Here is a 26,501-nt window from a genome sequence, read left to right on the forward strand (position 1 = left end):
TCTAATATGCCACAGTTGAAAGAAAAAATTATATGTTCTACTATCTCATAATTGTTGGACCACAAGTCTGTTTGATCTGCGAAATTAAATGTTGAAAAGTTAACTGCAATCAAGTTGAATCAACCAATTAGATTTCAGCTTCATTTCAGTTGATTGATTAAAATAGTTAGAATATAATCACTTCCTTGAGTCTTTTCCTAATTCCCTACATTTCATTTAGCTTCTGCATCCTTCCTTACATGTGAAGGAAATTACTTTTGTTTGTAATCATATTATGAGGAACTAGGGATGACTTCAAATGATTGTTCTGTTTAACTGATTTTTAAAACAGAAACTATAAATAGAATGCAGAGCATTTGTAGATTTAGAATTTATATAAGGCAACTTAAGTTAGTAAAGCAAAAATGGATACCAAGTGCTTTTTAAGGTTCTATTTTTATATTTTAATACATTTTTCTAAGGTGTTATTATTTAGAAGTTTAAGGTTAACTGGTTTTTGAAAATCAGTTGTTGTTTACAATGAAAGGTTCTGTCCTTGAACTTTGTTCAATGTCATTTGATAAAGATCAGTCGCTATTAATAACTGATACATGTTGAATTGATGACATTTGGGAATGTTTATTGGGAAATTGAATAAATTGTTTAAGAAAGTAACAAAAAGAATTTTTGAAGAATTTCAGTCCATGTTGAATTTTTTTGTGCAAATATGTATGGCCATAATTTTAGAAAATATTAAAGAATGCATTAACAAAGAAAAAGGGAAAAATAGATAGTCTTAATTAAATCTATGGAATTTTAATATTACTGGTAATATAAAAATTCTTGAAGAGGCCTAGCTATTGAATGAGCCATTCCCTATATTGTTGAAAGTGTCTATATCATTAATAATACAAGTATATTGTCATGATTTGACCATGTTGGTTATCAGATATATTTTCACCTCTAGGTATATTACTGTATTTTATCACTATAATCTTTACCTATATCAATAGAGAGATAAATAGGTCTATATTGTTATCACCTGTTTAAACATTCCAGATGTTTTAGAGATTAATTATGATACCTGGTCTCTTCTTAGTCAAATAGAGTTATCTCTCTTTGAACATTCATATCTTGTCCTATATTTAATTCAGAAATAGTTTTACTTTCCTTTGATATAGATTTGATATTTAAATGAAATGAAGATTTTAAGAAATGAAAATACTGTCAAAGGGGAGTAAACTTTATTGTTAATGTAATTGAATTTTATGTATGGGGACCTAAGTTGTTAATTTGGGGGTCATTTGGTCTCTTGTGGAGAATTGTCTCATTGGCAATCATACCTCTTCTTCTTACTGTTATATATATGAATTTTGTGTGAATTTTGGAATATAAGGAAAAAAATACATAAGTGACTTGCGCCTTTTTCATGGGTTGCATAAATGTGACTGTCCTAAGCTTTGGTCAGAAGTAAGAATGAGAAAGGATTCCTGGCAGTGGATTGAAGATTGTCTCTTGACATCTGTAACTCAACTTGACAAGCTCAATTAAAGAAAGTTTCAACTAAATATCATTAATAGATTCTTTAAAGTACTATAGTAACAACTGAAAGATAGATGTTTATGATGTTAAGTCATATTTGTACAAAACAGTATAAGAAAATAACAGTTCAGGAAAATGTATTCCCAAATGCCTTTAGGTTATAAACTGACACTAAATTTTAAAGTGTTATCTTCAGATATCTATTGGCAAATCATGTTTAATCTGATTAATCATAAATAAAACTTTGGTTTATCTATTATTTAAAAAGGTTAATAATCATAAATAAGTGCTCAAAATATCAAACACTAAATTTTGTTTTCTCCAAAAGATATTTTTAATACATACTATAGAATGAAGTTATTTTAAAGGATATCTGCTACTAAAACTTAAAATGATAACAGTTTCATATTAGCTCAATAGACAAGGTCTTTTTTTTTTAATATAACTGTAAGGAAATGAATAATTGTTCAACTATATGAAAGTATATAAGAAATGAATAAAAAATCATGATATTTTACAAGGAGTGAATTTGTGATGTTGGTATTTTAATTTCATTGTCTCTGAGAAATAAATAGGTTGGTTTGGATAAAAATTCATGCATAGCCTATGGGAGGCAGAGGGATTACAAGTTAAAACATCTATAAATCATAAAAATTCATGACTTCATTCATTCATATCAAAGGTAAATATGATGGGAAAATCTTTACGCTTATAATAGTAATTTTTATAATTCAATTCACATCTGAGTAATAATGGAATTTCATTGATTGATTCTATTTAGATTTGATGGGATTGTTTGATTAACATGTGACGTATGACCTCAGTTTATTTTTATAAGTTTTCATCGTTTATGATTTATTTGCTTTAGTGGTTTATAATATCTTGACAGTTTTATATGTTTATTTATATACCATGGCCTTTGATCACAGTTACCATGTTAAATATTGGCTGACAAAGCACTATATGGAAGATTTAATTATTAGTTTAAGTTATGAAATAGATAAATTTGATTAAGTTACTTTGTTGAAATATTTAGCATATTAAATTTTGATGAGGTACTTTAAAAATGAAATAAAAAACATTCCATAACAAGTGACCGAAAAAGTAAATTTTGTCACATAAAAAAGTTTAAATCAATTATTCATGATGAACTTTATGTTGAAATGTATATAAAAAAAACAAAGCTTAGCCGATTTAAAAGCAATTCCTAAGGCTTTTAAGACTTGACTCTAAAAATATTTTCTTATGTAGCAGTGTTATATTAAGGTGTAAATGATTTTAGAAACCAGTGCCTGTGTTGTAGTCCAACGTCTCATTAGCAGAGTTAATGTAGCAAACAGTCTTTTTAAGGCTATAGGAAATGGATTTTTAAATATTTCCATTATTGTTCTGATATGATCACCCAATTATTAGAATTACAGTTCTGCAGCTAAAGAACAATTCTATGCTGTTTTTCAATACTAAGTCACTCTGTCTCGGATTAGTTATACATGTAGTGAAAGTGTTTTTCATTTGATTTCTTTAGTAACAATTTTACATATTTCATGAAATTTTCAAATTAAATTTCCTGAACTTTTGGAAAATGAATTTAGAAATACATGTAGCAGCTATTGTTTTTCTTCCCTTTAAGGATTAATGAAAAATGCGTGATAAGACCCCTTCTTATCCAAGTTTTAGTTACTTTTATCATGTCAAATATGTATTCCTCATACCTGAAGATAACTTTGTCGATCACTCACCGATGACAATAAGGTTTGATTAATCATTGTAAGGCTATCAGTAGTAATCAATAGTTCATGCAGGGGATTCAAATTGATTGCATTATCAACTCATACAAAACATCATAGAAAATAAATTAGAATTTCTTGCTGAAAGCATTAGCTGCACCATTAAGAACATGAATAAGAATTTGATGTCTGAAGATAGCATGTTGTTGAATCATGTACAGAAATAGAACACAATTATGTAAGAATTATGGATATAAAATATGTAACCGGTTGCAGAATAAAAGTTAAAAAAGTTTTGTTGAATATTGATATTTAATAGATATCTGACTTTGTTAACACCTAAAGAGTTTAAGCAAAATGGGAAATACAACCCTTTTTACCCTTTAAAGAAAACAGAAAAGAAAGGGTCAAAGGTCTTTAATTAGGTTTGGGTGTAGATGTAACTCATAATAAAGGTAAAAACAGTACATGGAACTTAACAAATTCAAGGTTTTGAGGTTTGTGAACAGTTCAAGAGAATTTGACATTATGGTATCCTGGCATATCTGACTGTTACAATTTGGTCTTTGTGCTGTGAGCTGAAAAAGGGCTTGAAAACAGATTAAACAGCTTGTATTACATGTGAAAATCATGTGAGGTTGCAATTGTAGCCTTCAGCTAAGTAGGAGGAGGGATTTCTAGTCTTTCTACAAGCCTTCCACTAGTTCTCACATTATTCCCATACGACCTTTTCTTCCTAATTTAACAATTAAAGTACCATGACCCTAAACATGAAAAATGTCTATATTCACTGTTTTGTTAACAGTAATGAAATCTTTTGTTTCATTTAAATATCGCTTTGAAATGAACACCTTAACCACTGCTTTGTTTATATTTAAATTACAAATCTGATGTTTTCATAACTAATTCTCAAAGCTGTTCAAATAACATGGTATATGAATTAGGTCAATAAGAGCCGACATAAACCTAGGATAAATATATCCCTTAATGGGATTATACCCCATATTGGATTTTAAAAAGACAAATATTATGTTTTTAAAAATAATATATACTTATTTTTCGGTCATTTGAAATGAAAACTATTGTTATATGGAATTTAAAAGGTTGATATGAGTAACTTTTGAACAATTGAATATTAATATCAAGATTTAACAACGAGTAGCCACAAGAATTTGTTTAACAGTTTTTTTTATGGGATATCTTATATTTCATCGCTTAATTAAACCTGCTTCCATTTACAAATTGTGACAATTCATATTGATTTTGTTGATTAATTTTGAATGAAATTGTTTGGATATTTAATGTTGACACCTTCAGGGCTTCGATATTGGAACTTTTGTTCTGCATACAGTTTGTTCAGTCTCTTGGAACAGTGGTGGAAAAATTGCACAAGTAACATTCATTTTTCATGAGGCTCCGTGATTAAAAACATACCTATATGCTGGTACATGTATCCACGATAATGGTTTTTGTAATAGACTGAACAATGATGCATTTATGAGGCAATATACAGTAATAATTGAGGATTGTGTTGGAACGTAGCCATTTAAAAGAATAGAAAATTCATATCTAAGAGAGGAAAAATGTAACAGTTTGTTTGCAGAGCTTTTGATCAAGTTTATACAGGAGTTTTTATAAATTTATGATAGTCTTGGAGTGTCGCTACTTATCTTACGACTGGTAACAGCTAATTGACAGGTCAATTGATGTTTTAAATATTACGATACTGAAGTATTGTTTTTTATTCATAATAAAGTCGCTGCTGTCAAATTTCAAATTTCGCTCTTTGACTTGAAGCTTAACTGAAAATTCAAAGTTTTGAAATATCAATGAGAAAGGATTTTCGAGAAAAACGTCAACAACTTGGATGCATTTTTATTTGGATAGACTATTTGAGGGGGAAATATTTATACCATGTTTGCTGTGACCAGTTTTATCAGCAATTAAACATGTTGACATGCATAATATTTACTTTGTAACAGTTGTAAACCTGGATCAATTAATGGAAGATTTGTCATGCTTTTAACGTAATCTGTCAGTCTTCTGCAGTAGGATTGTGTGACGTTCTTAAGAAACACCTAAGATATCCTAAAATACTAGCCACGTCATATGGAATCAGACTTGGAATCGAAAGATCTAGAAATATACGGGGCCATAAAAAGTAAATATTATGAAGTGAAAATTGAAACTTTTTAAATTTGATAGCTGTGCGAAAGTTTCAGAATTTTTTTTCAAATGAAATAAATTGTGATATATACAACAGTTTCATGTAGTGAAAGATCTATGGAATAAGTGAAAATTGGACAATTAAGTTTATTTGACTCTAAAAACAACTTTAAACAGAAGTTTTACATTAAGGTAAAGGTCTTTTGAAACAACATATTTAAATTCTGTCATGTTTCGTCTTAATTTGTCAATAATTAATTCACAATTAAATTTGGAATTAATGAAAGGAAATTGGTTAAGATAAATTATTTAGGGTATTGACAAACAAGATAAATTAGTAAATGTGAATAATTCAGAATTTTGACTGGTATAAATATCCATTATTTTATAAGTTTCAAGTATAAACACATGGTATTGTTTGTCACACCTGTGTAAAAGAAAAAAACCAGCAGGAACATTGTTTGAACAAAATTTCAAAAAGAAATTGGAAATTTATGGAAATTTAATCAATTATAAGTCTCTTTTTACGTAGATTTTGATTAAAAAATCAATTATTGAGAAGATAAGAAATTCTTAAAGGATATTTTGTGTGACCTAAGACATTGAAGACGATATTTTTCTTGTCCAACGATTCGTTATATTGACAAATCAATATTATGATTGAACGAAACAATGGATCTGTGTTAAGTTATTATTAACACCTTGCTATTGTCTGGCTCACCTGAATGTTTGGAATGGTAAAATCAATTTAAATGCATGTGTTGATATTGGGGATTGTAACTATTTAAATTAAGCACCATTATGACTCAGAATAGAGACCCAAAGAAACAACAGGCAATGTCAAATGGCCATTTAAGTGCTCCGCCAACTGTAAGTGGGAGGAAATTACCTGATTTCGGGTTAAAGAAATTCATAGCACTACCACCGGGATTTAAAATAAAATCACCAGGAACTGACCAAGACTGCAATTTACCTAGGAAACCAGTACCTATCAAAGCTGTCCCCCTAGGCTTAGATGGTCGCACTCCAGTGACCACAGACTACAATGGGGAGATTAATTCATTCTTTACTCAACCTGAACCAGGTAACAACAAACTGACTACCTTTAATAGAAGAACAGATAGTATTTCTTCCATTGATAGTATAGCAAGCAGTGGTTTCTCTGACTTCTCATTAGATAGTAATACAGGGAGTGAGAGAAGAGGGCGATATAGGAAAAGATCACAGTCAACACCACCTGATATTGGGAGACAGTCAAGATCTTCACCTGTAGATCGTAAAATTGTACAGAAGATAAAGACAGAATATAATCAAATATTGAATCAGTTACAAAAGGGGAATTTAAATCCTAAAAATCAGAATAATAATAACGTTAAAAAAGTGTCCTCGAACGGTGGAAATAATAACGGATTCCATTCCATTGAGGACTTCAGTGACACATCATTGGATTCACTAGATTTAAATGATTCAACCGACTGGGATGTAACATTTAGCCATCAATCAGTTCCGATTACAGGTAACCACTTAGGACAGAACGATAATCCCACGGGGCAAACAACTAATATTATGCATCCTCAATATCTTACCTTACCTAGGAACTTTTTATCTACTAGTGGTGGTACTGAACTTAGGGTTCATAAAATGGACAGTGTAAATAGACCTGTGTCGTCTGCTCATATGAATGGGGGTATGTACAGAAATAATGGGTTAGTCGTTTACAAACCCTTGAATTCGGGTGAATTTATTATGGTTGGAAATCACCCTGAAGATTCACATGGCATGATGCCAGCGACTAGGGTACCTTTGACAGATAATCGTCAAAGTAATCTATACAAATCTAGAGGACTATCTTCCAGTATGCCTACATTACTGAATCCTAAAGTTAAAGTGGATAAAAAATTATTAAAGGAGATTAAAAGGCGTGAAAAAGAAGAAAAGAAATTATTCGAAAAAGAGGAAAAAAGGAGAAGAGAGGAAGAGAAAAAGAGACTTCAGGAAGAGAAGAAAAGGAGGAAATCAATTCTAAAAGAGCAGAAAAAAATAGAAAAATTGGGAGATAAAAATAGGACGTTACCAAAGAATTGGGCATATGTGAATAAACCTATAGAGAGTGTATACCAAAGACCACATTCACATTCCAGACCCAAGTTATCACTTTCAGCAGTCCCTATTGATTTTGAGGATGGACCATCAGTATTACAGAGGTCTGTTCCTCCTCCTAATCAACCTCCACCGCCTCCTCCTCAAATGCTGCAGTCCAATACTGCAGCTAAGGCTTTATATACTAGTGCTCCGGATTTATTAAGATTGGAACAAGTTTATGGTGCTACTATTCGTGGACCTTCTCATTATAGTCGGAAACGTAATGTGCCAAATCAAGGACCTGTATATGTCTTTAATCAGTCACAACCTAATTTTGTAAGGTAGGTTGTCTTTAAACTGAAATTAGGTATTGAAGAAAGGGGGGGGGGCTGATATTTATCCCATTTACTTGACAATTAGTTTAATTATCAATTATAGTAAGGTTTTGGAGAAGAGTTGTAAGAAATAAATGACTTGAAGGGTAAAGTTGAGTTTTCCAAGGAGAATAATGTCAAAGGAAACAGTCAAGTTAAGCTTTTGAGGTGGAACGGTCAAATCAAACTTTTGAGATGAGTTGTCAATTGAAAAATTGGAAGGTCCAACCCTCTCATTCATTCTTCAAACAGATCAAAACCTGCCACCTGTTTATGATACTGTGTCTTCTTTTTGACATTAAGTATAACATCTTATTCAAATTTATATATTTTTATGACTGTTTATGGTAATTTTATTATCATGTTAATTCTTCCTGGTCAGGCCATTAATTTAAAAAAAAAAATCTCTTTAGGGGACATGCTTTAATGAAAACTTACAAAAGTAGTTTATTATCTCTTGTATGCTTTTAATAATTCCTTTTAAAAACATCTAGATTTTAAGTACATATTTAGATTATTTACCTAAGGTTTTCTATATAAACATGTAAAGGTCGAATTATTTATTAGAAAAGAAGCAAATTTTGACACTGAGTGAAATTATTGATAAAATATTTATTTTGTGTATGCATTTTTTAAAATGTAAAGTGTACCGTTATGGATTTTTTTCTTGGCAGTTATTAGTAAAATGTGTCATAAGTTCTATTTAATTATTTGTTCTTAAAATTGAAATTAGTCATTGATCTAATTTAGGGAATGGGTTTTTTGCTTGTTTACCATTAAAAGATTATCACACCTATAAACAAATGATGACTAAATTTGATTAAAGATTTCTTTGTAAATTGATCTTTCCCAAAATTACCGGTTATGTAGGATTAACAACATTTCTTGACCAATATAAATATTGTATAAAGGTTCAGAGACAAATATTTGTCAAAGTCAATCAATAAATCTTCTATCCACAGGTCTTAACACCTGTCAATAGGATCTATGACTCCTTCAGGTAAAAATGAGGTTACAAAGGGGTCAAATCAGTTAAGCTGATACATATTTTTGTTGACATACAAGTGTTTTATCATGTTGAATGAGACAGATTCTTCTTCATGCAAATTTCATAGAGTTTAAGTAAATATACATAAAATTATCTACAAAAGTGATATCTTTGAGCAATTTAGACAAATAAGAACGAAAAATTGGTTTAATTTACAGTAATATCTCTTTTTTCTTAAACATTGTGTATTTGGTTGACATTGATTGTTTTCATCTACCATCATATTTCCCACCTTAACCTTAAAATGTATAAGATTTGTATTGAGATTTTTAAAATGAATCAGTTATCTGGGCCCTCATTCAGATACCTCATTTTAACATTATTGCTAAGGATCAGGAGAAGATAACCCATCTATCATATAATGACATCTAATTGGCCCTTAAGTGCACTGTTTGTATGACCTGGTCATAACTTGTCATAGTTATGTATTATTTATGCAATATATGGAAATTTATGTAACCAAAAACAACAAGGAAAGTCAAACATGCACATGTACTTGTTTGTGTGAATTTTTAGGGATCACATGTTAGCACATTAGCCATATTTTCAGAATTTAGTTCTTACCTTTTGAAGAAATTTTAAATTGACATGAAAGTTTCAGTTTAATTTAGGTCAAGGAATTAGTTTTTAGGTTACTTGGCTATGATATGCTCACTATGCTTTTGGATATTAGCAATATCCCCTATATTATTAAAGTCATAATCACATAATTTATTGGCTGTTTCTATGATACACATCATTTGGTCTCTGATAGACACTTGATTTAATCACACAACATCTTCTTATTTTTATATTGAAGACTGCTGTGTGACAGTGTTTCCAATACACATTGGGGAAATTCTTGGTGTTAAAAGAACCCTCACAACAACTCTTTGAGGGGTTCTTACGTGACCTGTTGCAAGGCAAAATTTCTGTCCCTATTCAACTTTCTGTTTTTTCCAGGGGCCATTGAATTCTCACCCTTAATTCTAGTTGACCCACTCTGAAGAATCCTATATTGCATAATTGCTGCATTGTTTATATGTTCTCATCCAGAATATATATCAAATATATGTATTTTCCATTTGACGTTAAATAAACAGTAATTAACCATTCACATGGGCACAATTGATTGTAGATAAGGCCATGCAATCCTTATTTACGTATAGGACTAAAAGCTCTAGATGGTAGGTTTTTGAAAGCTTGAACCGGATTTCAGATCTTTTTATTCGAGCTTAGATATAAAATCTATAGGTAATGAGCTTCATATGCTCAACATTTATGGAAAAGTGCTTTACCAGGCTTTTAATGTGGCGAATCCAGGGGGGATTGTTGCAACATCCCGTTCCCCCTTTTAAAAATGATCTATGTTGTTGAACAGGAACATCATGGTTGGAACACCTTAGCTTAAAAATTTCTGGCATCAACCTGACCCTTATTTTAGTAATCTTCTGCTACACTGTAAGACAAGTAAAATTCTAAATGAATGTCTTTTCGTTGTTACCAAATGCAAGTCAGATGTGTTTAAGGCAGACTATTTGCATTATCTGTTTTGTAAGTTTTCCAATTTCTAATGATACCCTTTTATATTCCACATTATCTTTTGAAGCAAACATATTTGTTGTGAAAAAAAATGTCGCCAATTTGTTTTTTCAATAATTCTTAGCAATTTTGTCATGAAATTCTTGAACAAAACCAGCTGTAGGTGTAAGACACATAAAACTATCAGATGTGTTGAAGACAAATGACTAACAATTTTTTTTTAAACTTTAATTTACCCATCAGTTATAAACAAAATAAATGAATATTAAGTGGCATTTTATCAGATCGTCTCATTAAATTTATAAACATGTAGTAGTTTTCTCCTAACTGTTTTGAGCCTTAAAGGCATTACAACATATTTGTGTTCAGCCTACTGTGTAATGTTATGTGATCACTTTAATTGACTGGTTTGGCAGAGGTTGAGGAAATTTGAAAAATGTTATAAAATTTTAAGAAAATAACACCAAAAAGGAATTTGTTAAAGTTCTGAAATTGTGGTTTTAAAATGATTATTTATTCTTAAACGTTTGCTAACTGTCTTTTTCAATCTTTTATGAAATATTGTATGAGGTCAATACAATTCCATTCCTCAAAGTTGTTGGTTCTTAGTTTTATCTCACTTAAATAAACAGTTTCTGTAGTACTTCTATAGGCAAGCAGAAGCAGATTTATGGGGTGGCCCAGAATGCCCCTCTTTTTTGTGTTTGACTATATAGGGAATCACTGAAGCATGAGTGGAGCTTGACCCCTCTTGAGCAGTCTGTGGGCTTGACTTTTGAAAATATCTGGATTCGCCACTCACATTAGACTTCCATTTCACCCCAACTAACCTGAATAATTTGCTTGTTCTGGCAATTAGAGGGATTCAAAAAGAAGCCTTTCTGTTTTATATTTGAGCTAATCAAAATTTGCCTCTTTCTTACCAAAAAAAGCATTCAATTCACCATTTCTTGGTCATATCCATTTACAATCTTATAATTGAATTAAGAAGTCATAAATTAGAGTTAACATGAATATAAAGGAGACATATGAAGTCCAGCAAACAGACATCAACCCAACAACACAGAAAACGAAAGATATCTTTTGTATGATAATATTTTTGATTCCATATATTTTTGTTGGCATATTTGGAACTCTGAATGACAATGCAAAATTGTATAATCATGGTATAATATGTCTGAATCATTGCTATTATATCTATTGGAATTTGGAATACATAAGTATCATAGTTATTTTAGTTTCAATGTTGTCCATTATAATGATTAGCAGTTATATTTATTGGTGACAATTGCTGCATATTTCAGTGTGTATGTAAACATTTACCTTGAAATGCTCTAGATTTCTGACCAATGGAAATTAATGTTAAGTGGATATTTTGTTTAGTGAAGACATTCAAATGAATTTGATAATGTTACTGGAAATTTAAGAACAAAATTATGTGTTTCTCTGTAGGTAATGCTGTTCTGCATCATCTAGTAGTTCAATAAATAAGGAAAGACATGTCATGAAAATTAGTTTTTGTTATTACATGTAGTCAATAATTCGTTTACATGAAAAATTGATCAATTATTCACAAGATAATTTAAGATTGAAAACCCTGTCATCAAAGTACAAATGCTAATTTCTTGAGGTTTCTATTTGTTTACTTCAAACAAGCATGAATCATTTTCTATGGTAAAACCTTTCCGCACTAATTGGTGTTTATGCTGCGAACCAGTTTAAAGTGATTTTCTTTAGTTTTTCAAATTGTAGGGGATTCAAATTGAATTTTCAAGTGAGTGGCCCTTATTTAGAAACTCATAGGTCCTGTATAACCATAACTGAAAGGAGATCCAAGACTTAGGTATATCAAAAATCAGTGGTTCCCTGCCAGCAATGACAAGTATCACATCTGGTACCCATGCTAATTTGAACCTCTGGATTTGTTAACCAAACACCTGACTATTCTAAACAAATTATTCAGTCTAAAAGGGGGTAAGGGTTCACTGTTGGCAGTCAGTTGAAATGAAAAGTATTGGTATGGAACATATTCCTTGTACTAGGTAGTCTCATGGATATTTCATTACTTGGTGAACTCTTTGAATTCACATGGGAAATTGAGTTTACAAATATACTTGTTATTAAAAAATCTTCTTGACAGATCTTACTGGTGTGTTTGCGTTCACTATGTAACTTGCACTATATACAACTATCATCTCTGAGAACAGTCCTTGTTGACTTGTGTACCGGTAATTAGATTAACTGTGAAAGTTACAAGTTGGGTCTTTTAATAAAAATATAGTCCAAATGGCTTCCAGTCCTTCCTGGCGCTGTATTCTGAGTGCATTGTGGTTTTGTGGTGATACATATCCATTAGGGATGTTCTATTGGCGAAGCTATATGTGTAATGTATCTATGTTTGTAGAACATTTTATAACAACATGCAATTGTAAGAAGAAAGACTTGTGTAAATTGTGTAAATTGGAACCTATAGATAAACATTATTTAATGTATTTGTCTCAGATGTTATTCAAGACAATAGAATATAAGTAAGTTCTATATTTTAATAATGTGGATTCATTTAATTTTGTGGGTATCAATTTTCGTTGATTGAGGAAAACTTGCATTTCGTGAATATTTATTTTGGGTTTTTGCCAGTATCTACATACAAAGCCTATAGAAAACAAGCATTTCGTTGAACATTTGAATTGATGGTTAATCTGTACTCACGAAAACCACGAAAATTGGTATACAACGAATAATAATTACACAGCAGGATTCTAACTGCTGTAAGGTCCGTAGATGGCCTGTTGCAAGGCAAAATTTCTGTCCCTATCAAATATACCCTCATTTTCCAGTGGCAGTCCAAATTTCCCCGACCATCATCCCAGATAGCCTCTATTATTTCAAGACCTACCTATAGTATTTATTGTGAACTTGTTCTCGTCCTGAATATGCATGAAATGTTTGCCACTGGACGTTAAGCAACCAACAATCAATCAATGTAACTGCTGTAGTCAATATGATTGATTGATAAGTGAGTGTTTAACCATGATGGTAGTAAATGGTTTCACAACAAAGTGGAGTCCATGCATGTCTAATAAGATTTGTATTATGATTTATTTTTGTTCAACACTTGGACTGTGCTCATTTTAGCTTTACTTTGTAATAAGGGTTGAGCTTAGGGTTAGGTTTAGGCTAGGGTTTGTTCAAGTAAAGGTAAGGTTTTAGGAATAGGACCAAGTGCCCGTGTATGGGAAGGTATTGATATGAGATAGTTTTAGGGTTGAGCTTAGGGTTAGGTTAGGTTAGGGTTTGTTCTAGTAAGGGTAAGGTTTTAGGAATGGGGCCAAGTGCCCGTGTATGGGAAGGTATAGATATGAGATAGTTTTAGGGTTGAGCTTAGGGTTAGGTTAGGTTAGAGTTTCTTCAAGTAAGGGTAAGGTTTTAGGGATAGGGCCAAGTGTCTGTGTATGGGAAGGTATAGATATGAGATAGTTTTAGGATTAAGATTATTTTAGTATAGCCCTAAATGTGTTGGGTCCCTTTAAGTAAATGAAGGAAGAATTTAGTGTGTACAATAAGGAAGATGATTTAGCAATTACTTAAAGTATATATAGGGGAATATACAAATAATTAGGTTTATAGATTCTTAAAATACTTGAAATAAAAATCTTCTACTCAAGTAGAATTTACACTCTCATTATAGTACAATATTTTATTCTTTTATCTCTGCTCAAACAATATCGTCAACTTTATATATTTATGGCTTTGAGATTCAAATATGTTTTCATCAACAGTTTAGTACTCCTTTTTTTTAAATATAATTTCCAAAAGAGGTTACATAAAAATGACATATCTGATATATTGTCTCTTTAACACATTATAGATGTGTTATTTATTCACCACCATTTATCAATGTTACATACATAAGTCTTATACTAAGTTACAAATTTTCCTGTTGCTAAAATCTTGTAAGGAATGATAATGGTAAAAGGGATTGCCTTGGACATCTATGTACACATTGATAATGCCCACGGTGTTTGGAATGTCATTTAACAATAGTTTTTTTTATCGTTGAAACAGATTCTCAACAAACTTGATAATGAGGTCACAAAATAATGAACGGAAACATAAATATTGCATCGCATTGAAAAAACGCCAATGTTTTGGTTAACAGTGGTTTAAGTATTTAAACAATAATGTCATTGCCACCTCTTCATTGTAACAAAGAATATTTTAGACCATGATCAAGATGATAAATATTTAAAATATCTGAATACAAATTATGAATAGAGGGTGATCTCTTAAAAATATGTCACTGATAATGACAGTACAGATGCCATTGTCCGCGGACAACAAACCCCGACTACCAAATCATGACCTGTTCTGGGGGTCATATCATATTGCCTCAAATTTTGAATACAATAAGAAATTTAAATATTTTAACTTCATAACCTGCTTAGTGTGTTTTTTCAGTGTTATCATTGTTAACTGGCACAGTTTTATTTTGGTGTCTTTTGTTATTTTGCCATGTGAGGAATTTTGGTTTTAAAGCTGAAATGAATTTTTAATTTGTATTCGTTTCAGATATTTGCTTACTTTAAAGATTCTATAGACTTCTTTTCGAATCACAACTTTTCCCTAATATTATATGAACATAATTGGTGATGTATACCAAAGGAAATAGGTCACTAATAGTTGCACATGACCACAAGCTAAATTTCATGTTAACCCAGCTTAAAATAGCTAGTCTGGGGAAATTTCATTGTATGAATGCCAGTGAAAGAATATGGTCAAATAGACTTTTAATCAACTTCAGGACAACAACATCTAACACAAATTACCCGATTAGTTTCAAATGTGCATTCCAAGATAAATATCAATAAATTATTCATTTTTTTTCTTTGAATCTTTTATTGACTTTTGGTTTTGTTTTTCATTTCCATCAATTTTTAATAAACATTTGAATGAACAGGCAGACTTCATGTGGTATTGAATTTTTTTATCGATTTCTGTTTGAATATTCTGAAAATATTTGAATAGAAAATTACTGTAAACTTTAATGCATTATATATTTCTTAAGATATTTTAAATGCATAAAAAATATTCGGCTATACAAATTGTTTTCCTAATCTTATAAGTTTAAAGCTTATAAGCTACTAGTTCAAAAGACTGGATTTGTATGGAGTAATATACCCTAAAGTCTGTAATAATTCTATTATTAACATTGCGAATAGAATGCCAGGTTTAAATCTATAATTTTGTATGGACTTGAATAGAATACCGGTAAAAGACAAAGGGATACATTGATGGTTTTGAATCTTTTTCGAAGATATTAGCAATTTAAAATGTTAACACACATTATGTTTTGACGATGATGACACTTTGTCTTTGTTTTTGGGTGATCAAATCTCAAAGAGCGTACAATTTGAATGTTAATTAAGTGCAAAATGTAGTTGTAAATAGACGTGGAGCATGTTCTAGCATTTGTAATGTGTTATGTACATTATGGGCCAAAAAAGATGAATTGACATAAAAATAATGGATTGGTAACTTAATTTATCACTATAATGGAAGGAAATAGACTATTCTTCGTACATGTTCCTGTACGGATGTACAAGTTTAATAAACACAAAAAGAAGCCGGTTAAAATGAAAAATGTGATTCTTGTGAGGAGAGTATTTCAGGCACCTAGGCCGTCAACTGTCCATGTTTCACAGTCAACTGTCAAAGTTTCACGGTAAGATAACAAGGGGAACAACTTAAGGTCTGAATACACAGGAATATATAAAAGTACCAAGCATAATAAAAATTCTTTCATTGCTGTGGCAGATTTAGAATAGAGGGAGTAAGCCCCTTTGAGCCCCAAAATATGAAAAAAACTCTTGTTCCTCATGATTCATATGGTTTTATAGCATCAAATAGTCCAGTATCTATTACGTTTTTGGAATAAAGGCTGTATAAAAAAAAGTCTTGCCTCTGCCTCTGCATGTGATGTTTTAAGATATACAAATGCATCAATTTTGTACAGTTTAAGGGTGTAGCTTTTCTTTACCCCCAAGAGTGTCTACAACATTTAAAAAGATTTACAAAAGTATTTACACATGTGATTTTGAGCTTTTATTTGTACTTTCAATGCAGTTGAGCAAGTACATTCACTTTCCATTTAAACATGGACCTCTTTTCTTAAACCTTGTGTATGTTTTGGATTTATCAACAAAATCAGTCTTATCTATGGTATGTCCCACAAAATCTGTTTGGCAAGGTTAACATTTAACAAAGAACTAAAACCTTGTAAATTATTTCTACCTTTGGTTATACAAGGTAGCTGTCACTCTCAGGTTGTACAACTTAGTCTAAGTTTACTTTTTGAAGTGTCATTCTAAAGCATGTGTGAAGATAAATTTCTTTTTTGAATGACAGTTGATTGTTTAATCAAAATGTCCTGTCAGGTGTGAATTATAAATAGACATTAAAACATGAAGGGTGTGCTTGTTTGGTGTATTATGTTGTGGTATTGGTGGCAAGAGTTCAGATGATACAGATGTCTTTTGCAGAAAGGTCGATTGGTCATACGTTTAAACATGCTTGAAGACCGTACTTTGACCTTTAATGGTTTACTTTTACAAATAGAAGAGTTGTCTCATTGGCACTCATACCAACTCTACTTATATCTGTTTATACTGGAAATTAAAAAAAAATATGGTACAACCCATTTTCTGTCCTAAAGGAGCTCTGTAAAAATTCAAAATGACTGAGAGTCAATTTATTACTTATCTCAAACTTGTTGAAATCCTTTTCTCAGTAGAGATAGAAGGGGTCTTATTAGAATTCTTTTATGATCAGAAAACAACTGAATTGCATAATTGCAGTTCAGGTCAAATTGTTTCTGAATGGTTTGTTTTTCTCTCAATTATTTACATCTTGACATTTTTTCAATTCTTTACTCAATCATTATGACTGAGGTTAAACTTGTTCTCTGTAAAATATAATGTGTCTTGATCTAAGATTCATCTAGTATGATGTTGTATGAATTTGTGAGTAGCAATTTGGCTCATTGTTTTGCTGAATTGAATGTACTGGCTTAGGCTTAATGGAAAAGAGTGTCACACTAATCTGTAGCATTGATAAGTTGGGAGAAACCTTGTGTAGGAAATGTGTAATCTTGTTGACACGGAATGTTAAGGGTGAGTGTGTAGTATTTTACACCTGTCTGAATCAACAACCTTTAAAAGTTAATGATATTTACCAAATTTGGTAAAACAAACAACCTGCCTTTTCAAACAATGTGGTTATGTTACGCAACACAATATCGTAATAGAGTGATTAATACCTAGTTTAATTTGTTTACTCTAAGGATAGGTGAAAGTGATAAAAAAAAAAGCAAGAAAGTGTTCGTCTTGAACAACGATACAGTTATTTAACTTTTACGTAAATTAACCGCAAATGTTTGTGGTACAATTTAAGCAAATAATGTGCAATCATTACACTTCAAAGTAAAATACTGATGTCAAAAGGTGCAGTTACAAACGTATGCATGTACGTTTATCCCTGATTATACTGATTCCCTGTTACGGACGTCAACATGTGGGAATATACAAGATTTTCCGTGATAATTGTCAAAGTTTTATGTCAACTAATTAATTTTTGTTTTGGATATTGCATGTTTACCCTTGCCTTTTACTTGTTTTAAAGGTCATCATATAAGGATGCACTGTAAAAAAACATGGATATTTTAAATTCTTTTTTTATTTTGAATAAAAGTAAAATGAAACGGAAATCAATAAACATAAATTAAAATTTTCATTATGTAATCAGCACAATTGTAAGTTGTCAATATCAAAGAAATGAATTCCTGAAGCTCTGAAGCGAAAAAATTATTTTTAAATTTCCCTATATGGCCAATCGTTTATTACTATTAATCAGGGTAGTTATTGATAAGTAGTTATGATTAACCAATAGATTCATGATTAAATTATTACATTAATTACCGTATCCAGGTGTACATCTATAAATATCAACAATCACATGGTCGTCATTGTTTGTAAATATTGATCTATTTATGTTTTGAATAGGTCGTCTTGCTTTAACATTTATTCATACTTTTTCATTGTTAATAATTGATTCATACAAGATTTTGTAATCTTCTGAAGTCATATTGAGGAAGGTCGATGGGCAAAAATTAACGCCCTGATTTGTCATCATTAGGGAAAACCAATACAATGATTTTTGACAAAGAATCCAAGTTTTCAGTGCCATCTTTTAACTTTAACTTCCTGTATAAGTGTATAAGTTAATTAAATCATCTGCTTTTTTTTTGTGACTGTAAATATATAAAGAGGTAAAATTGGATATAATCTTAATCAATCTCTAGTTTCAAAGCTATGAGGGAAAAGAATGAACTAATATGGTCATTTAAAAATTGGTAACATTGTATACAGACCCTCTATACAAGGAGGAAAATAAAAATAGTTAGCTTGACCAAAGAACAAATATATATTTTGTTTAAGAAATACAAATATGTTTCTTTATCAAAACCACAATTATTGGTGGACATGTTGACTTGAAAGTCATAATTTTATTTTCTTATCACATTAGCTGAGTTCTCATTCTGATATGCATGTAACATTTGCCACTGGACATGAAACACAAATTCATCAGCTTAAAATTCATGAGAACCAAAATGACAATGGTCATTTATCAATAATACATAATGGACAACTTGCTGACCATAACATTATGTTTTAATACCTAAGGTGTTGGGGACAATGATTGAGTATTTATTTCCTTGTTATTATTGTCTGTTTTATATTCACATTTATTACTGTCGTCTGCCCGTCAAGTCTGTAATCTCATTACACTAATGTCGTCTTCTGTCTGTCAGCTAATTGCTTGGGTTGTTTGAGTTTACATGAAAAGAAGGAAAATAGGTTTTATTTATAAAAATGCACACAAAGCAAAATGTTATGTACTACTGTTGGTGAAGTTTATCCAAACTTTCAATTGCAGCTCATTATTTGCATATTGTTCAACTGTTTTTTTTCTTTTTAGTTGAACAAAGCACCAGTTTTGATTTGAGGTTCAGGTTGATCAGCCTTTTTGAGGATTTTGTAAAATCTGTTGTTTGTCTTTTCTCTGCCATTTCTCAGCCTCTAGTTGACTTATGGGTTTTGATTCTTTGGTATCCCTCCCCTATTTTAATTGGAATCCTTAAGATGAATGTACCATTTGCCACTGGATATTGAGCAGCCATCATAAATCAAACTAACTTTTGAAATGTTGTCAAAATTCATTATTTTACTTTTACTGGTTTCATAATACCCAAATGGATCGAACTTGACCTTCATCATTTATGTTGAAACAGATTTTTGTAAAGCCCTGAAACAGGAATAAAAAGCGACATCTTTAAAAACATTATTTTTTTGTTTGTTCAAGAATTGTAAACAAAAATCATTTCCTTGTATATTTGCCCCAATTTTTGTGGGTTAAAATATATGAGCATATCATTCTTGTAGTTTGGTTAAAACTGGTTTGTCTGTTATTCTTTGAGATTTGATATGCTTGTGAGTCAATATTTAGAATGAAGTGGATTTTAAACCAAAAGTGCTATTTTTAGGGTTTAAAAAAACTTTACGTCTTTTCTTTCTCACCCATTTCTGAAAATTAGTGTTCTGTTTATTGACATTGTCCATTTTTACTGTGATAGAGAATTTCTTGAGACTTTTTATTTCACTGAAGCTCCTTATAAACATAGGGTTTATTAGTACAACAATGTATTTAGTAACAAATAAATGTGAGGTCACATGTAACATATTTACATGTATAGAGATAATGGGACCATACACATAAACCATGTAAACTATAAGCTGGTGTATCATACATCCAGCTCAAACAGGTTCTAGGAACTATCTTACAGTGACATGTTTTTGATTTTGGTCTAATTTTTAGTCCTCAGCTGCTCACTTTTACTTTAAAACAAAGATAAGCCATACAAGTGATGTTCTTTGCTTTTGGTTTTGGTCATGTGCAATCAACACTTTTGTGGATTGGTACTCCCATATTTCCTGTTTTGCCATGTTTGTTTTTCAAATCAAACATTTGCAAGCATATACATTGAACTAATTTAGAAGTGTGATTGAGTGAATTAAAATTTAGTGGGTCCATTTAACCACATAATATGCTTGTTTTGCAGTGTCTTGCTAAAAAAAAAATGATAGAAAATGATTTGAAATGACAGGTAATAAAGATTTGACAAAACGCACTTTTAAAGGGAAACATTTAATTTAATTTAACAAAGAGAAAACTCAAAGTATACCATTTACGTCATTTGTCTAATTTAATCGTCCATTTTGCATATCATATGATTAGATTAGAATAGTCGAAGTCCATGTCAAGAGTTATGGTGATTAGATATATTTCCCTTCATCTCTGTAGCTTCTGATCTTTGCAGAGTTAACCAATTGGATCATTGACCACAATCTGTGCCTTTTGTCTTTTGGGATATTCAGACATATTTTGGAAGTTTATATTTCTAAAAAAGGATAAAAAAAAATACGTCGAATTGAGGATAAAATGATAATTTAGATCAAAATGAGATTATGACCTCGCTAAGAGAAAGTAGAAGTTTGTAAAATGGTTTCTTTGACATAAAGAGGAAGTACAAAAAAGGAAATGTTTAGAAAAAAATTACTTAAAAAAAGTGCAACTTTGCGGTTGGTGACAGTACGACCTGTCAGGACAACATCTCTATCAAAGTAAGTCATTGGAAAGCAAGGTCAGATACTCTTTTAATGTGTCAGTATGGTTCACTTGCAATCCTGTAATTTTTTATTCATATCAGAAAAACTTAAAAACATTACTTCCTTATGATTACAATAAACCTCCATTTTCTACTACTGTTAAACAGAAGCAATTTTTGACACGTAAAGAAAATATACATTTTGTTTGTAGGGGAGTTAGATAAAACTTGACCAAGGACTCTTTTAAAATCTCATAAAAGTCTCTGTTAGTTTTGAGCCATTACATATTAAAGCTTTCATAATCTATTTTAAGTAACATTGATATTGGTTAATATCTGATTGAGTTGCTTGAAAAATGTCTTAGTTTGTGAGAGACAGAGTGGGAAAGTCATTATGTCCTCATGCTTTGGTCTCTGGTCTCTGGTGTATATTTGTCTCAGATGTAATTTCATGCTACTTAACTTCTTTTTTACTTAGAGTTTTACAGTTGGTTCTTATGTTGTTTCATGATTATAAGTGACTAGATATGTTCTAGTGGAATGTACTACACATACAAAATTAAGGCAAATGTAAAGTGTTTCAGTTCAAATATAAATTGTAATTACTTAAAACATAAGTAGAAAACATAAAATGTTCTTAAAATTGTATATCTGCCTTATCAGAGAACCTCAGTTATAGCATAATAAAGAATTCCTCGTGGAACCACAATTGATATCAAATCATGCCATACATAGATATAGGTCAACTATCAGATTTAAGTCAGTTCATTGAAGAAACCAAAACAAACAAAATGTCCATTTACTTGGTTGCTGTTTCTTTAAAATTTCATATAATATTTATGAATATTCCAAGGATGTTTTTCTTAAACTGTTTTAAATTTTGATTTTTGTAAGAAGTGTATTTAAGGTAAATGCCAATGAGACAGCATAAAAAAGACATGTAGTGGGTTCAACATTGGATTATCAGTGATAAAATGTGTCTATATATGTCAAATGTTTGTCAATGTAAGACTAGGATATTTGGGAATGAATTCAGTAGAGACTACCAAGACTAAAAACACCAGATTTATGTACTAGAAAATATTAAAATCAGTATAATCAGCAACTAGCGGGTTTCCTGGCTTATGACTGGCACACTTTAACATGTGAAGCATCCCAGCCTTTTAGTCTTATTAAAGGGAGCATACTTCTCACCACATCTTTTTATATGTATGAATGATTTATTGTCACATTTTTTTGTGTGTAAATGATAAAACTATGATGTACTTATAATTTGATATTGATCTTTTGCAGTGATTATGCTCCTAGAACTGTAGTATTACAAAGAGGACCAGAGGGCTATGGCTTTATTCTCAGAGGAGCTAAATGTAAGTACTGGCAAGCTCAGGGTTTGTCTTGCAGTGAAATGAAAAATGTGACATTATGAAGAACAAAATATCTTATTAAGACATAAATGGTACTTTTAAGTAAAACATAACATATTAATTGAGCAAACAATTTGCACAAAAATAATTGTCTGCAACCATCATGAATTATCAAGCCATGTTTTACAATTTTTTACGCATTTTTTTGCATTAAACTATTGCCTGTGACTATACATGTAAATGCAAATGATGTTATGATAAATTAAATTAAATACACATTAATAATAAACAAGTACACAAATAAAACAATGTAATTAAGTGTATGATAAATTAGGCATATGGTAATTAGGAGATCATCCTTTTAGTCCATGAAAAATGATATCCTGTCTGAAAAGGATGTCTTTGTCAGGCGTGGCAACCTTAAAAAGAGTTTAGTCCTCTTATATTTCGTAACTTGAATGCATAAAATTTAACTTATTATCTCTGTTCCGTAATTCAAGTATCAAAAACCCCAAAGCATGCACATGGTACATGTTTTGTTGTAATTGAGATAGGTTATTTACACTAAAGGACAATAATTGATGATAGTGACACTATTCATGACTGAAATGTTTAAAGTCAGTGCAAAATCATCAGTTCAAATTTTACACGTTGATATGAATTGTGATAAAGTATATTTATAACAGTTCACATCTAATGTAAACTGAAGTTCATTGCTTTAAAGGTTTTTCGTTGCAGAACGTTTGGAGCCATTTCAATTGAATACTAATTTTATACAATTTATTATGTAAATGAGACAGCAAGCTAAATACATATTGGCATTTTATAGGCAAAAATGTAGCTAAGGTATTTTATATTTTTTTCTGATCGATCAGTTTATTTTTTTATAACAATCATCATGTTCATCTCTACCTGATCAAAGTTCATATTGTCTATTGTCCTTGCAGTTCTCTAGATTTTTCCATCATGAAGGCACATAAAGAGAAGTGCTGAAGGATTATTTTCAAGCAAACTCTTTTCTATTGCTGTCTTAAATAAGTTTTCATGTTGAGTTGTCATTATTCACAGAGTAACTTTAAAAAAAAAAAGAAAAACTTTAGAACTGCTCAACGCAAGGTTAAAAATTATCATGAAAACACTTTTCTTTTCAATTTTCCTGCATGAATTTACTTACCCTCTCTAGTAAGCCTCTTAAACAGGTGAACATGACTGATGAAGGGATATAAAAAGAGCATGAATTTTTGGCAATTCATCTAAAAAATAGGTCAATACTAGTCTACTCATGGTCTAAGAATTTGTGTAAGAAACAAATTGCACCTCTGCATCTTTTGTTATATGACTTATGTGCATCCTATGCCGTTAAATTTTCAATATTTAGGGCAGTTTTGAGTTTGAGAAATGTTGTGTCACACAAAATGATGTATCGAATTAAAAATTTTCATGTCAATTTTCTGTTTTTATTTCCCAGTTTGAAATAAAAAGGATATAACAGAATTGGGTTAAAAATTCCAGAATTCATGAATAAAAGTTAAATACCATGCTTCACACAATGAAAGTATTATACTAGCCTAGTTTACTCAAAAAAAGTGTTTTTTATATTTTTAAATGATACAGGTTGTATTGACATTTTTTCACCACACTCTGTGTTTAATTCATTACACATACCCTAGATAATGATATACCCTACCACATTCATTCAACCTCACAACAATAAAGATAGTGCAAAAAAGAAATATTTAATTATGTAAAAACACCTGCATATAGACCAAAATTATATTCAATTTATAATGTGACTGTTGATCATTCAAATTTTCTAAGTCACTAAGTGCTCATAAGTCAAATATTATAATCGTGTTTCTGAAAATAGTTGATATGCAATCTTGCGAATAGACAATCATCAATTTTGTAACGTCCCTCCATCTGATAGCTTAGATTTAAACTTTCTAAGTCACCAAGTGCTTATAAGTCAAATACTACAATCTGGATTCTGAAAATAGTTGATACGCAATCTTGCGAATAGACAATCATCCATTTTGTAACGTCCCTCCATCAGATAGCTTGGATTTAAACTTAATTACATATGACATTGATACTGATCTGTACAGTTTGAGAACATTTAAGGACCAAACACCAAAATCGTAAGAAATATAATCAGCCCTTGTTCATTTTACGTAATGCATCAGAGATACATGATCTTGTTCACTTTGTTTTGGACAGATTTTATTGCCCTGTTTACTTTACAATCTTTGTTTCGGGTGGAATTTTAAGCCTCTTTCACTAAAATTTTGCACCCTTGCCAATAAAAATAAAAATTTATTTACTTAATGTGAGTCTTCTCAAGTGAGAAATTGGATTTGTTAAAATAAATCTGAAACATGATCGGTACAATGTGTTATCAAATTGTCTATGTATTTGCATTGTAAAGAAAAAGTCTTGTTGATATACTCTAAACACTGAAAACCAAATCTCCAGTAACATGATATCAAATACCTCGCTAAATTGCATTGTAATGTATGAATTACATTGGTACATGTATTTACTTTATATTAAAAGTTTCAAAAATGTAGGTTTTCATGATGTCCGGCAATTTAATCCTATAATTAAGAGTACTCAAAGGCTGTCAGATCGGGGTATTTATCTAATCATGGAAGTATTATTTTGTCTATGTTACTTCCATGGTCTAATTATGTATGTTCCCTATTGCCTCGAGGTTAAACAGAGGTCGATTAAGAAAATAGTTATGTGGTGAATATTTAAATCATGTAGTAAAAGATTTTGTAATCTCTTTTTAAATGTTGTTTCAATTGACTTTACGAAGTGATAAGTGTAGATTTAAAGGTGTGATAGAAAAGTGATATGCAGCCTTTACCTTGAAAAAATATTTGACCGAATTCAGCCTCTTTTTTTTTCGGTTACATTTTCCGAAATTTAATGATAAATCTGTCCAGTTTCTATGCTAGTTTCATTTTCTAAAAATTAACGCCAATTTGTCCAGATTCTATGCGTAAAAGTTTAATGTACAATATAGGATCTGATGAATCTGAAATGCTGACATAAGAGTAAAGTTTTGCTACTACAGGATAAATAACATTGATCTTTCATAAACAGTTTGGCAAAAAGGAGTATTTAATGAATGAATTTGTGCTTAAATATTTGAAGGTTAAAAACAAAGTACATGTAATTAGTTTTTGATTTCGTCTCTCGACCCATTCACATAGACATCTGCGTTAAAAAGTTTTTCTTTTGCAAATTTGTTAGTGGAAACATCTTGATTTCGTAGTTAAAAGATCATTGTGAATTTAAACCTTAGATAAACAATACACTTTAAGAAGAAAAAAATAGATTGAGATCTTTTTCATGTCTTCACATAATGGAAAAGTCATTTCACGACCAGAATTCCTGTGAACAAATGGGGTGTTAAATTTCTTTTAGACGATAAAAAAATTCACTTGACCTCATTATTTTGAGTGTTTTATAATGTGTCAGGACAGCTGTGTTCTTTTTTTGAATGAAAAATTCTTGATTTAAAAATTTAGCCAAAAATATAATGTCCTTTTGATGTAATTGTATGTGGCAAAATACACTTCAAAACTTATGAGGGATTTAAAACGCACGAAAAGTTTGATTGTTGCTTTATTGTTATGCTATTAAACTTATATAGGTTCTAAAGATGGGGTTTTCACTGAGCCTTAGGTATTTGTTACGTACATATTTGGTCATTGAACTGGCTATATGTTCAGGAATCCAAATATATAAAATTTGAACTTATTTAATGGGTTGATATCCTCTGTTGAAGACTTACTTTATTGTTCGAGGTACAATGTATACACATAAAAGAGAAAAAGAATAAGTTATTGGTCTTAGCTTTATTGTGTATTCAAGGTTTATGTGGCTGCTAAACTTTATTCACATTGTTCGTACGGGTTTATTCATGACCAAAGGCCAAAGAGATATTTTCTCTAACTCAATAATGGCCCT

At 30.7% G+C, this 26,501-nt stretch overlaps 1 protein-coding gene across 9 annotated transcripts in view; it reads left to right on the forward strand.

Moving 5' to 3' along the window:
• LOC134687369 (SH3 and multiple ankyrin repeat domains protein 2-like) overlaps nucleotides 1-26,501 on the forward strand; it is a 94,360-nt gene that overhangs the window by 51,498 nt on the left and 16,361 nt on the right. For 8 of the 9 annotated variants that reach the window (XM_063547610.1, XM_063547616.1, XM_063547619.1 and 5 more), the window contains one exon: nucleotides 22,453-22,526. In XM_063547610.1, coding sequence (XP_063403680.1) covers nucleotides 22,453-22,526 — 74 coding nt within the window. Of the gene's footprint in view, nucleotides 1-5,961; nucleotides 7,838-22,452; nucleotides 22,527-26,501 lie in introns of those variants that run through there. The other variant, XM_063547618.1, reaches the window with a different exon arrangement.

The sequence above is a fragment of the Mytilus trossulus genome, chromosome 10, assembly GCF_036588685.1.
Source record: "Mytilus trossulus isolate FHL-02 chromosome 10, PNRI_Mtr1.1.1.hap1, whole genome shotgun sequence".
In the NCBI taxonomy this organism is placed as follows: domain Eukaryota; kingdom Metazoa; phylum Mollusca; class Bivalvia; order Mytilida; family Mytilidae; genus Mytilus; species Mytilus trossulus.